General features: G+C 46.6%; 2 protein-coding genes across 2 annotated transcripts in view; both read right to left on the bottom strand.

Annotated features, from left to right (window-relative positions):
- lamb2 (laminin, beta 2 (laminin S)) overlaps positions 1 to 6,963 on the bottom strand; it is a 29,200-nt gene extending 22,237 nt beyond the window's left edge. Inside the window, exons 1-2 of the mRNA XM_076163442.1 lie at positions 6,798 to 6,963; positions 6,327 to 6,384 (exon numbers count right to left, since the gene is read on the bottom strand). Coding sequence (XP_076019557.1) covers positions 6,327 to 6,357 — 31 coding nt within the window. The 5' untranslated portion in view covers positions 6,358 to 6,384; positions 6,798 to 6,963. The remainder of the gene's footprint in view (positions 1 to 6,326; positions 6,385 to 6,797) is intronic.
- A 1,258-nt stretch (positions 6,964 to 8,221) lies between these two features.
- The window catches only part of lamb2l (laminin, beta 2-like), a 28,911-nt gene continuing 23,030 nt past the window's right edge, over positions 8,222 to 14,102 (bottom strand). Inside the window, exons 19-35 of the mRNA XM_076163389.1 lie at positions 13,723 to 13,915; positions 13,469 to 13,612; positions 13,103 to 13,334; positions 12,829 to 12,992; positions 12,419 to 12,643; positions 12,069 to 12,283; positions 11,877 to 11,973; positions 11,369 to 11,741; positions 11,079 to 11,263; positions 10,661 to 10,908; positions 10,366 to 10,581; positions 10,009 to 10,153; positions 9,687 to 9,894; positions 9,449 to 9,590; positions 9,108 to 9,284; positions 8,818 to 8,983; positions 8,222 to 8,508 (exon numbers count right to left, since the gene is read on the bottom strand). Of these exons, the coding sequence (XP_076019504.1) occupies positions 8,375 to 8,508; positions 8,818 to 8,983; positions 9,108 to 9,284; positions 9,449 to 9,590; positions 9,687 to 9,894; positions 10,009 to 10,153; positions 10,366 to 10,581; positions 10,661 to 10,908; positions 11,079 to 11,263; positions 11,369 to 11,741; positions 11,877 to 11,973; positions 12,069 to 12,283; positions 12,419 to 12,643; positions 12,829 to 12,992; positions 13,103 to 13,334; positions 13,469 to 13,612; positions 13,723 to 13,915 (3,264 nt within the window). The 3' untranslated portion in view covers positions 8,222 to 8,374. The remainder of the gene's footprint in view (positions 8,509 to 8,817; positions 8,984 to 9,107; positions 9,285 to 9,448; positions 9,591 to 9,686; positions 9,895 to 10,008; positions 10,154 to 10,365; positions 10,582 to 10,660; positions 10,909 to 11,078; positions 11,264 to 11,368; positions 11,742 to 11,876; positions 11,974 to 12,068; positions 12,284 to 12,418; positions 12,644 to 12,828; positions 12,993 to 13,102; positions 13,335 to 13,468; positions 13,613 to 13,722; positions 13,916 to 14,102) is intronic.

Here is a 14,102-nt window from a genome sequence, read left to right on the forward strand (position 1 = left end):
TCGTCCACGTGAAGTAACTGTGCTCTGGGGGAGATGAAAAAGAGTCTGCAAAACATCACAAAATGAAATCCACCCCCGCGTCATCCCCTCAGGTGAACTACGCCTTCACTCCCGCCTTTGATCTGCGCCTTTGATTCCCTCTCTGCTTTCTAACGGCATCGGTGAATAGAATGTACGAGCCGCCGCCGCCGCACAAGGCCGCACTTCACTCTGTAAGGGCGGCCCAAGCTGCCACGGCGGCCATCACGGGTCAGACTGAGTGCTTTTCTTTCATCTCTGCCAAACGCGATGTGTAATGCATGAGGCGCAGGTCGGGGAGAGATAATGCTTCTTTCAGGCCCCGTCGCTTTATTCTACCTGAATGTCAAAGTCTTCACATGCTTGCTTTTCTTCTAACTCTCTGCTTTCTGGAAATGGTTTGAGAAATATAAGCTGTGACACTGATTGTAATGCAATTTGTGGACATGAAGCTGGTAGTAGTTTGTTTGTGTGTAGTTTGAGTGTGTGTGTGTGTGTGGGTGTGTGTGTGTGGCTGTGTGTGTGCGGGCGTGTGTGTGTGTAGTGTTGGCGGATGTGGCACCGACGCGACACATTTCACAAAGACCCGAGGAGGACAGAGACAACAGAAAGGTTTGCCGCCACATCTATCAGCGTAAACAAAGACAGTAATTGCCAAGACAAACAAGCAACAGATGGACATCGAAGGCCCACGTGGACAAAGTGGACAAACACACACACACACACACACACACACACACACACACACACATTTGGACAAGGACACGGAGGAGGCCAGACTGACTGAGTAGTTCTTCTGTTTTTCCATTAACAAAACACACTGGCAGGAATATTAAAGTGACAGCATAGTGAGATCTAATATCAGCTGGCCAGCAGCAGACTGCAGACTGGAATAGCTTGGTTTAAAGACTCCTCACTGCCGTGCATACCTGACCTGAGTGAGTCTGGGACCGGGAGGCAGGGCTGATATGTTTAGAGCTCGCCACCCGACAGCTCCGTCCGAAATGTCAACGTCCTTGTATTTTTAGCTCCTCTAAGCCAATTAGTTTACATTTTCTCCCTCTTCATCTCTCTCTGTGTGATGAAGATGATGGACGATGGACTCCCACCACCAAACATCCAGCTGTTCTCCGACCTCCTCCACTCCTAATTATCTTCTCGTGCCTCCCGTCTCCCTTCTCCCGTCTCTCACTCCCCCTCTCTATTCGCATTCCTCCCTTATTTCATCCTCCTTTCTTCCACGGGAGCCCAAAACCCTGGCTTATAAGAATGACCTCTGACCTCAGCGTCATGGATCAGTACTGGTGATACCGGTGCTCACAGCTGGAGAGGCCTTCCAGAAAAAGATCCGGTCAGATTACTGTGTTAAAAGAGGCTCCACAACAAGATCCTTTAATCCCTTTCTCACCTTGGTAGGGAAACACATTTCATCGCCATAGATACACTGTAACTCTTGTCATTCTTCATATACTCTGACTGTTTCCTTCTGCTACTCTGACCTGGTCTGACAGGATCTCAGACTGCCGCTCAGCTGTCTCTGGGTATTTTACTGACCGATTGCCCGGCTGTCAAACAGAGACAAGAGCGAGGCCAGACGCTCCCCATTACACAGCCTGTTAGATTAACAAGGCACGGCACTGGGAAGCAGCTGGTCTCTGCTACAGGAGACGCGTTCGCATTCCTGTTCTGTCCTGGAGAACGAAAGAGGAAAGAGGGGACAAGCAACAGGTGGGCAGGGGAGAGTGGTGTTGGATGGAACGCACACAGAAGGGAAGAACGCGACAAGCACGTGGAACACCGTCGCCTCTTACCCCAGCCTCATCCTGCTGGTTTTACCTCTCACACACATGAACCTTTAAGCCCCCGATGCTCCGGCACATTCTAAGGAAACTTTAAGTCCAGTGCCAGACCTCAATCCACATTTGTTCAATCTAATTAGGTGCAGTTTTTCACCTAAAGTGCTGTCAAAAGTCATAGTTTCACTCCATCTGATGGTGGAATGCAACGGGACTTCATTATGAGTGATTATATGGATTACATCTCCAAAATGATCTCCAGCTACCGGTCACAAACTCTAAACCACTAAACCGCTGACCCCACCAGATGAGGGGCACACATGGCCGACAGATGTTGCATGCACCCGGTCGGTCAACCAGCTTGGCCCATCAGCAAGCCGGCCAGCGAGGGTGAGTCGCTGTGGGTCTGATCTACGCAGTGATTGCGGTGTTTGCAGTGAAGCTCAGCAGCTGCTCGGGGACTCACGGAGCTGCGGGGGCCAGATGTGCTCCCTGTAGGTGCTAATCGGAACCTCTCACACCGCAAATCTGGCTCCACTTAAGAGGGAAAGCTCACAGAAACAACCGCACCGCTGGGACTGTTTAGAATTAATTGCATCATAGGGTTTCTGTCACTTCCTGCTTCATAATACTGTATAAGTAATGGTGTATTGTTCCGTTATACTGCAGTCATTATGGATCTGTGTGTGTGTGCGTGTGTGTGTGTGTGTGCATGTGTAATTACAGGACAATCAAGCTCAAGTCATCAAACAAGGCGAACGTTCTTCCCTTGTATTTTAAAATACATATGAGCAACTTATGAGTTCACACGACACGTTGGAAGCAATTCTCCATTATCTTTCCTGTCATTTCCTATCTTTTTTTTCTTCTCCTTCTCTCATCATCTTCACCTCCATTCCCTGTAATTTATCCTTGTCTACAATAAGGTAATTAGAGGAGCGGAAGGTGTCTTAGAGTGCTTTTTAACAAGCTGCACAGCCCAACCTGTTATTAGGGCAGCAGGCAATAAAGTGGGGAGGAAATGCAAATGTCAGAGGGGAATAAAACTCTAATACCGTTTATAGAAAAATCACCAAAAGAAGTGAGAAAGGATTTACTGCAATAGCATAGAACTTTTAAACCCGTCTCCTCTTCTTGCTGGGACTTGTTTTGATTTAATGCAACCGTTCATCAAGACCACATCAGCTGAATTATTGATGTAACTTGATACACTGCACACTAAATGACACAATAAGTTCCTTGGATGAATCGCTCTGACACACTTTGATCAAATTTGACCGCCTGTGCATGAAGAGTCAGCACATTCTCTCTCACGCTGCAGATTTCTGCCTGCGCTGCCATTAAGGCAAAGATGCAGAATGAGCCTTGGATGAATAAACATGACTCTGTGCTTTATCAGTGCAGCAGGTGGGGGAATGCAGGCGTAGAATGAGAACGCAGAGTGTGTGTGCAATCAGTATAACAATGTGCAATTGCGAAAAGCTCTTGATTGCGGTGTTTATTCCACTTATCGCCAAAGATCTAATGAGCTTCATCCTGCATGGAAACGCACTGAATGGCTGCAGTGTTGTGTTTGTGCTTCTTCCTTTATGACTCAGGCTGCCTTGCTCAAGATGGGAAGTCAATAAAGTTACTAAGAGTGTCAGAATTGTGTTTCAGGGTGAAGTGTGTAGATTTGAGAGCATCAGCCAGGTTTACCACTGTATGAGTCTCCCCATTGTTTTTAATGAGACCATCTCCAGTTCCTCCACTTTCAGCCCACCCGCCCTTTACTCCTCCTTAATCTCCACCTCCTCTTTTCATCCAGAAAAGCCCCTACCTACAGGATGGGAAACCTAACTCACCATCCTTTCATATAAACAAACCTGTTCCCTCTCTCTCTCTCTCTCTCTCTCTCTCTCTCTGTCCCCCCACCACCTCTTCTCTTGTGCCTCCGTCTCTCTTACTCTATTTTCTTTGTCCCTATATTAACCAAGCATTTCTCTGCTTTCTAATGTCTCTCTCTCTCTCTCTCTCTCTCTCTCTCTCTCTCTCTCTCTCTCTCTCTCTCTCTCTCTCTTTCGCTCTCTCTCTCTCTCTCTCTCTCTCTGCCGAGTGCTGGTGGTTAGCAGGCTTTATTGCGCCATTGTTCTGGTATCCGCACATTTCCGGAGGCTGTCGCTTACAAAGGCCCCGGGAACACACTCTCTCACTCTGCCTGCCTAATACCAGCCATTACCTGCACCCACACGCACCCACGCGCACACACACACACACACACACACACACACACACACACACACACATCTGGGGGAGGTCGTCAGTAGTAAAGTAAATCCCTGTTTGGACTCACAGAAGCCTGCAAGAAAGGTGAATTACAGAGGATTTACTGCACGAGGCAAACCTGATCCTCTTTCATGTTCAGTTTTCCTTCCTTCCTTCCTGCCTCTGAAATAATTAAGATGTGGTTTCTTCCTCGGCTGACTTCAATCGCATCACTTCAGGAAAAGCAACGAGCCGGGCGACGCACGATGTGATCACACGCAGGACAATCTTTGATCTGTTTTTATCTGCTAAGGTCGCTGTTTTGTCCTGAAAGGTTTCTGCTCTAAAGCACAGGAATCTAGTGTCAGATATTTGCGAACACACACACACACACACACAAACTACAAGTATGCATAGTGGATTCATACAGGTCCTTCTTCCACCCCCACCCCCAAAAAAGAAGAATGGAAATGGAAATTGAAAAGGAAGAGAGAGAGAGAGAGAGAGAGAGAGAGAGAGAGAGAGAGAGAGAGAGAGAGAGAGAGAGAGAGAGAGAGAGAGAGAGAGAGAGAGGCACTAGTGGTTCTTTGTCCCTGTAATCAGTCTAGGTCCTTTCACTTTCTCCCTTTTTTCACTCATATGCACACACACACACTAACACACACACACGCACGCACAGACAATTTGTACGCATGCCAATTACCCCATCTCTGGTATGGAAGTGACCCTTGACCTTGCAGTGTGTCCCAAGAGACCTCAGGAGGCTGAAAAGACAGCTCCTATCTCTATAATGACATGTGGCAGGTTTATAGACACACACACACACTTCACTTCACTTCCTTTCCTGAAACACCTCTCCTTTCAATCTGCGTCTCTGACCTTTGATCTCCTCGCTCCGGCCTATTTTTACTCTTTACTTTCTTACATTTCTTCTAAGCCCAGATTGTGACACGATTGCGTAACGAGCGGAGGAAAAGTCAAACTCACTCGGGGGAGAAACCTTGAGAGAGATTTATCGTCTAAGAACATTCTGCAAGTACGGCGTATCCTGAAAACCAGCAGAACGCTCCGCTGGCCCCCATAAAGAGCTGCAGGTGTGAAAATGACACCGGCTGAGATAGACGGGACACCCTGAGTGATAACAGCAGGCACTAATAGACTTTTACTGGAGCAATGAGCCCATTGTCTCCTCACTTCAGGGGAACAATGCATTAGGGATCCTTTCATTGGAGCCCATTTAGCAGATGAATCATCAGTTCACGGACAGTAGTGACTGTTGCTTCAAGGTGGCAAACATCCAGAGAGCAACCATTGCAACGCATTCATATACTTTTGGTTATTTTCTGTTTATGTTATTACAACTAATGATGTCACACCTCTCTGTCCTTCTGTGTCTGCTTCTATGTATTCTACTATTGAGTATATACTGTTGTAGATTGTATGTGAGTGTGCAACAGTGGGCACACACACACACTCACACCCACACACACACGACACGAAGGGTCTTCAGCAGTGCTGTAGATGGGAGCAAAGTGGGTGTCTCTATTTGCGGATTCAGCTGGGCTGTTTTAGGAGGACCATAAACACAGCCACACCACCCACAGAGAGAGAGAGAGAGAGAGAGAGAGAGAGAGAGAGAGAGCGCAAGAGAGCGCAAGAGAGAGAAGGATGACCTCAGAAGCCTATAAGCTGAAGGGCACCAGGGGCCCTAAAAAAGAATCATTGGTTATTTTATCTGTGCAGAGGAGGGGGACCAGTGCTCCCATCACACACATCCATCACACTCAGGCTCCTGTTTACACCATATTATTCCATCTGCAGGTAAAACCCTATATACTGCCTCATTACAACCTCATGCATATTATATAAGTATAAGTAAAGTTTTGCAAAGAGTCGTCAAAGCTTTATTTTACCTTTATTTCTACCAATCAAATGGAAAGAATACAGGCTACCTCCTCCCCAAAACATTCCCCCTTCATATATGATTCCCCTCTCTGTATCTTGAAACAATTACCCAGAAAATGACTCTTGATTCACCTCAAACATGTCGAATTATCTCACCTCAATGGAATTTTCACCGAGTTTAAGGGGGGAATATGTTTCAGGATTCATGGCTTAAGCTGAATATGCGCCTTGTGTTTTGCAGGAGAAAGCCCAGTGACCTGAAGAAGGCTCTCAGCTGTCACACTCGCCCATTAAATCACTTCTAAGGATTTGTTATGGAGCAGAAAACATGAATGGACATCAAAGAGTTCCAGTTCTACTCACCACAGACGAGTGTTAGAAGCGATGCGAGCATGACTGTGCGCACATCCACAAGCTGAACCTGCAACCTGTTGTGTACAAGTGACACACACACACACACACAACACACAAGTATTGAGCAAACATTGACAAATTATGGAACTTTGAGATTTGAAAATAAAACAAAACAAACCCTCAAGTGTATTTAAACAGATGGTGTAACAATTGATTTCAGTTTCTAAAGTCCAGTCTGCGTCTTTTCGTCGGTTAGGGGGGTTTAAAGTTAGTTTGGGGACAAAAAGCGGACCTGGTGGAGGACTGAGGAGATATGAGTCTTACTCCTGCTCGCAAAACGTTTCCAAAGGTATAGAATTACATAAAGCCTCTGTGCTCTCTCCTGAAAGCCAGCATTAGAGTCACACAGAGGGCGAGAGCTCTTCAAACACAGTCCACATGCGTAGTTTGAGCCGTGAAAAGGTTCGTAAAGTGGGAAACACTCACCGTCTGGCTCCCTTTTCTTTCTTTCTTATTATGAATCTGTTGGGATGTTCGCGCCTGTGTTTTCTATCAATGAGTCTCCCTCCTCCTCCTGCTCCACTTGCTGCCGGAGTTGCTGGAGCTCAGTGTTCCCGCAACGAGGAGTCCTCAAACTCCTGCGCGTCTCTTCTGGAAAGCCCGAGCTGGATTCACGGAGCGGAGCTGGAGGAGGAGACAGGAGGTGCGTGGGATCGAATCCCCGGATGGGTGACATGGTGAGAGTACTCCATTTGGATGGCAGAGGTCATTGTTTTCCCTCGTTCTAAATTAAGCCACTCAAATCCTACAGTTTGAGTTTGGAGTCTTGAATAAATCATAACGGAAAGCCAGTTTACATCATTCCTTAGGTTGAAAAAGGCCTGGGGTCCTTATCTGTCTATCAGTAATATTAAACAAGTACATTTCACCCCCGTCACTCTCTAATATATGAAACAGGTGTTTCCCTTCCTGGAGAACACGGCCTGCTGTAAACCTCTGTCATGTTACACATTCCCTGTGCCGCAGCAGGACAGCCTCTCTTTGTTAAGGCTCCACCATCCGCTGCCAGAATGCATCAGATAATAGCAGAGCTCCTTCAGACTGATGGTCACCAGAGCAGTGAATGGAAGCAGACACAGTTAATTCACTGTTGATTCACTGTAGAAATACATCACACTCACAGGGAAATGACACAAGGAAAAAACTAAAAAAACTAATAAAATTCTTAAAATATGAACGCCAATATAGAATCCATAAGTAGTAAAAGTATTGTTAATTATGTATGATTAGATTAAACACAGTGGCTAGAAAGACAGGGAACGCTTCTCATCCTGCCTTGTTGAGTTTACGGCGCCCCCTAGTGGCGATGATCTGAAATAACAAGACAGCACAAATCCAGGACAGCACTATTATACATTTACATAAAAGGGATCCGATTTATTTGTTTACCAAACTGGTAATAACACATCAGAATGGGATAATATTTGCATACACATTCATATATATTCAATCAAGACCACATTATGTAACAAAAATAAACATCATATTCAATTTCTCAAATCAGTTTCACATGGATTTCTGAACACATCTTGTAAATACGATACTTATCTGGTCAAGTTACAGAATCGTAGTCAAAATCAACGTACTGTTGGTCCAAATAGATTTGGGATTAACATATTTATACTATTATATTTCTTCTGTTATTGTTTAGGAAATCAATCATCAATAACTATACAGTAAAAAAAAACAGGTCCCATTTCTCATCAACCATTTACAATAGCTTAAAGACATATACACCACAGCTATAATGATGATATCCTTGGGTCAAACAGTAGTACAGTACATGGATAGAGAAGTTCATTTGTGTGACAGAACGGAGCACAGTGACAGGTAAATGTGTAAAACTTTAATAACCAGTGAAATAACGGAGGTATGGAGTGTTTTTCTTTTCCTGGGGGAGATGTTGTCCTAACCCAATCACAGCATCAGTCATAACTCAGACTCATATTTAAGAACTACAGCAACAAACAGTAAACACCTTCACCGAAGCGTCCTCACTAGCAGTTGCTGTATTTGTGCACTTGATCTCGAATCTCCTCCCGTACCAGGGTGGCGTTCCTCTCCAGCTCCGTCAGCTCGTCGCGCTGCCTCTGCATCCGCTGCTCGTTATTCCGGAATTTTTTCTCCAGTTCTGCAACCCGGCAGAGAGAGTGAGACAGAGTCAGAGACGGTAAGAGCAGAGAGAGTGAGACAGAGAGTCAGAGAGGGTAAGAGCAGAGACACGTCGACAGCTGCATCCCATCAAAGTTCATGTGCGTCTCAGGCATCATAAAGTGTAATGTGTTGTTTTACTTTAAGTCTTGGATGGCATATAACTTCCAAAAGGTTAACATTTCAAAACTTAACTTTTTATTTGCCCTCAAAAACTTTCCAAGTTTAACGACTGTGAAAATGCAGCTCAGTCTTTTATCCTTTTATCTTTATGTCCTGCTGTACTCACTCTTCAGCTGTTCTATCCCCTTGTTGGCTTTGCTGAGGAGGTCTTCTGCCTCTTTCTTCATATCCTTTGCCTTCTGGTTGATGTTGCCCAGGCCTCCAGATTCCTCACCCAGAGATTTCACCTTCTTCTGCAGCTTACGGTACTCCTCCTCCGTCTTGTTAAGGCTCTGGGAAAAGACACGATTGCAGGCGAGTGTTCAACTAAATCTTATTCTTATGCTCACTTAGGACGTCTACTCTACTCAGTACATTGTCTACACTCTGATTGTCCTTTAAAATACTCATACTCACATTCTGCAGGGTGGATGCTAACAGCGTGGCATTGTTCGCCACGGCCTTGGCATCCTTAGCCATCGCCCTGTTCATCGCTGTCTTATTCCTGAGGGCTTCCACGCCCATGGTGAGGTTGGCGAGGCGCATCATGACCTCGTCCTGCTTGTCCCCCAGCTGCTGCAGATTCTCTTCCACCTGGAGAAAAGAGTGGTATGCAAAGGTGACACACAGACACACAGATACAACTGCTCTACATATTCTGGAAATAACTCAACCATGTGAGTGTGAAAAGTGCAGTTTTACACATCACAGCTAACACAGTAACACACACACACACAGACATCAAACCTTTACTGTACCGTGAAAGTAGCATTCCTTGTGTTGTTAAGGTTCTTAAGTGCATCCTCGAGGGCTTTTCTTGCTTTCTCTATGGCCTTCTCCGACACATCCAGTGCCCGCTTGGTATCGTTGGCTGTATCCTTCACTTCCTCCGCTCGGATCCTGAAAGGAGGCACCACAGATCAGCATGCTCATACTGGAGCTAAATGATGTTATTTTAATGGTGCTATGCAGTGAGTTCTTCTTCATCCCACTCACTTGGCATCTTTAGCTTTGTCCAGCAGATCTTTGGCTTTGCTGAGATGTTGTGAGGTCTGGTTGACGATCCCCTGGATGTTGGTGAGATTGGCGAGGCTGTCCTTTATCTCCCGGACCAATTTGTCCAGACTCGTCCTGTTGACTGGTAGAGTGATGGACAAGACCTGCAGAGCCACCTTCTCTATGCTCTCTGGATCGGCTCCCTCCTCTGGACAACAAAAGAGGGCGACAGGGTGACAATTGAAGGCGAGATGCAGTGGAACAGGCAGAAGAACGGCAAACAGGAATAACGCTGGTTCAAAGCGAACCAATATCAACCTACCAGTGAGGAAGTCTCTGATTTTTTTAATGAAATCCTTCAGCTTCTTGTTGGAGTTTTCAAAGTGGTCCTTTTTCCTCTGTGCTTTCTCCAGGGTGTTCATTGCCTGGTTCTTCACATCCAGGGTCAGAGAGGCTATATCCTGGAGCTGAACACAGGGAACCAATGTATGTAAGAAACTTCCAAATGGTACAATTTATAGAATTGAACCAGGAAGAAGGTAGCAGCACTAATTAACAAACGAATTAAAGCAATTTAGGCCGTTACAAGTGGACCGACTAATACAACTATACAAAATGTAGCACCATCACTCTTATATTCAACACCAATACGGTCATCTTAACCCTATAATGGCCTCACCTTTCTGGTCACGCCCTGCAGATCTTCACTGACAGCAGTCAGATTGTTGGTGGCGTCCTTGGCATGTTTCAGAGCTGCCACAGACGCGCTCACAGTGCCGTTACATCCTTCTCCGCCACAGACACGCTTGCCCTCATCATCAAGGCAACCAGCACCACCACATGGGCGGTCTGGGCAACTGCCATTAGCGCTGGCGTTGTTGTGGCCTCCACATACCTAGAAAACACAGGATGTTCAGTTACGCAACCAAATTAAAACCATACACGTTAAAGGCAACATATTCAACATTGCCCACCTTGTGACTGAGGTGATGGACCTTCTTATCCATGTCGTGAGCTTTATGCTTCAGCTCGTCAAACGATTTCTTCTGGGCCGCCACTGTGCGGAGGAATTTGTCTTTCTTGACCTTGAGGAGGTTTTCAGTGGTTGTGCGTGTGAGTTTGGACTGTTCCACCGGGCTGGAGGGACCAGACACTGAAGCGTTGCACTTTGCTTCAGCCTCTGTCGACTGCCCGTAGTACTTCTTCACACTCTCATACTGATCTGTGTGGGAAAAACACAAACGATGGGCTAAGAAACAACACATTCTAACATTGAGTCTTACATGAATCAGTTTTAAATTTAACTGTCCCGGCCAAAGGAGCGTAACCAAACGAAGTGTCATGCATAGCGGAACATGACAGCTTATCTGGAGTGATTTGACAGATTCCTACCTATAAATCCTGAGCTGAGGTAGTTCTCTAGCTGGCTCCGTTTGTGAGCCACAGTGGTGTTGATGTCCCTCAGCTCTCTCTCCAGGTCACTCAGTGTGCTACGCAGTGTTCCGTCCCGTGCTGCGGTCGTATTTAGCTCTCGAGTGATGCCCATCAGCCGCCCGTCAGTCAAGGCAATCTCAGCCCTGGAAAACCCAAACGGAGCGCGGTGAGAGCGATGCGGTCTATCATACATAAACTGTGAAAGATCTGATTGCTGGCAGGAGTCCTGACACAATGCAGACATTCACCTGAGGTCATCGATGCTCTGTCCAATCAGCTGGTGGATTCTGTCACTGTTCTCTCCACTGATCAGATCCTGAACCTGTTTCAGCTTCTTCTCCAGTTCCTGAATGCGTGTATCACCAACTCCTGGCGTGACGCCGCTCTCCTGGATCTTCTGCACAGAGTACTGGATGTGTTCCAGGTCTCTTTTAATCTGGCACACCGCGTCGTCCCACAGCTGGAAGCAGGGATGACACTGGTTGCACTTTGGGAAGACGCCGGTGAAGCCGCGAGCGCATTTATCGCAGTGCTTTCCTGCTGCTCCCTCCATGCACACACACGCCCCTGTTAACCTGTCACACTGGGCCGTCTCAGAGCCCAGACGGTGGCAGTTACACTCTGCAAAAAACCCAAAACAACAGGTCTGTGTTTTTGCAATACGCCGAGTCACCAGTAGAGGTCAATGCTTGTCAGAGTAGAAGAAGCCCGTTGATATACAGTATATACAGTATGTAGAATGGAATGTGTTGTTACCTTGACACTGCACCTGTGGGTCACCCCAGTGGAACTGCTCACACTCAGTGCAATGTTGACCCCCGAAGCCTGGTCGACAGTGACACTGACCTGTGAACTATGAGAGACACAAAAGACAGATTGACAGACATATAGGGACAGACAGATATAAAACATGAGTAAACACTTTCTGATTCCTTTGTGCTCTCTCACCATGTTGCAGTGAGTGCCAAGGGCATGATGTGGGTCACAGCCACAGGGCTCACAGCCCCGGTCCAAACCATAATTCCAGTGATTAGGAGCACACTGGTCACAGTTGTGGCCGACAACGTTCTCCCTACAAGGACAGGCCCCGGTCTGCCTGTCACACTGACACTGTCCATCACTACAAGCAGACTGGATGCTACCAGCAGTCACACAGGTACAACCTACAGAGGGGAAACAAACAGAAGACATTAAGGTTCTACAACTACACTGACAGGTCAGACCATCAATTACATGTGAATATTGTGCTTAAATAAATTTAAATAGACATTAAACGAAACTCCAATGCAATCACTCACGTCTGCAATCCTGGGACAAAGCATTGCCGTAGTAACCATTTTGACAGTGGGCACAGGAGGGGCCGTCAGTGTGGTACAGGCACTTAAGGCACTGACCCGTCCTTGGATCACACGCCTCAGAGTCCTGGGTGTCAATGTTGCCGTTGCACTCACACCGGAGGCACTGCCCTCCAGGTTGGGCTGGGTTACCATAGTGACCAGGGGCACACTGGTCGCAGCGGGATCCTGGCGTGCAAAGGGACGGCTGTGATGTTAGATATTCAAGTCTGCTATGTATTTCCCTTTGTGAAGGTCAGTTGAAAGGTCAAATAATTGATAGACAATGCACAAAACAAAATGAATGGCAGGTTGCAGCGTTCCGGACACAATCATGTCTCTGTATTAAATTCCGCTGTAGTTCAACTTCTCACCTGTGTAGCCTTGCTTGCAGTTACAGATGATCTGGTTAGAGGAGTGGTCAGAGAAGCAGGAGAGCCCGTTGAAGTGGTCTGACCCTGGGTTCCCGGGACAGGGACAGGGCCGACAGTGCTCTCCTGAGCCGAGCACTGGGTTTCCAAAGAATCCATCCATACAACTTGACAAAAGGAGATAAATTCATCATCATTGTGATATCCAGGGGAGGAAACTTGACATGAACTTGTCTCTGTCCCTTCCTGTCTTCCTGATACCTTCAGTGATCCTTACCGTTCACAGAAGTGACCTGCTGTGTAGTCCCTGCACTCTCTGCACTGCCCGGTGTGAGGGTCACAACTGTCTGTATGGCCGTTACACTGGCAGGGGCTGCAGGTGGGGAAGCCCCATTGGCCCGGCTGGCAGTCTGAGCATTGGCGGCCAGTGGCACCGGGCCGGCAAGGGCAAAGTCCTGTAACTGGGTCACACTGGTGACTCAAGGAGCCCTGGGAATGGCAGTCACAGGCTGGGCAGGTGAAAGACAGGGTTTGGTATTAAAATATTGAACGAGTCAATATGAAATTAAATGAAATGTCTTCCTTTTTTCTATGAAATGTCACAATGAGGTGGAACACTTTATCGTTGCCCAAACAGACTCACCAGTGCAGCCATAAGGTCCAAAGCCATAAGTTCCTGGTGCACACTGGTCACAGCGCCGTCCAATCACATTGGGCTTACAACGACACTGACCTCCGATCTTATCACACTCAGCACTGAGGGAGCCCTGGGGGTCACACTGACAGGCTGCACACAAGAGACACAAATACAGGAAGCTGAGCAAAATTAAAGAAATGAAGGAGATATAATGATTACATCACTGCGGAATGTTGTTGTGTGTTCGTCTTCCTACTCACACAAAGCACCGTCATGAATGATGCCAGAAATGCTACAGATGAGTTTAGAGCACATCTCAGCCAAGGCAGGCATCGGCGTGATCATAAAAGAATCCAGACACATGTAGCGAATCATTTCTTCACGTCGGTGTTCTGCCTCCGGTTCGTTACCTTGGAAACCAGGAAGCTCAGTGTACTTGGGGATCAGAACCAGCTGTTGGGGACAAAATAGAAAATAAAATTATGAATTAAAGTTTAATGGCAAGGGATTATAAACTGTACAATCAGCACAATCACTTCCTGAACTTTGTAGTAGAAGTACAAGTGTTTCCAAAGATATCACTAACAATTGCAAATGTTTGAAGAGACTGAGAGATCAGAAATGACAATGGCAGGCTGAG

The sequence above is a fragment of the Genypterus blacodes genome, unplaced genomic scaffold (assembly GCF_046128005.1).
Source record: "Genypterus blacodes isolate CSIRO-AG114 ecotype Tasmania unplaced genomic scaffold, CSIRO-AGI_Gbla_v1 ptg000131l_1, whole genome shotgun sequence".
NCBI lineage: Eukaryota > Metazoa > Chordata > Actinopteri > Ophidiiformes > Ophidiidae > Genypterus > Genypterus blacodes.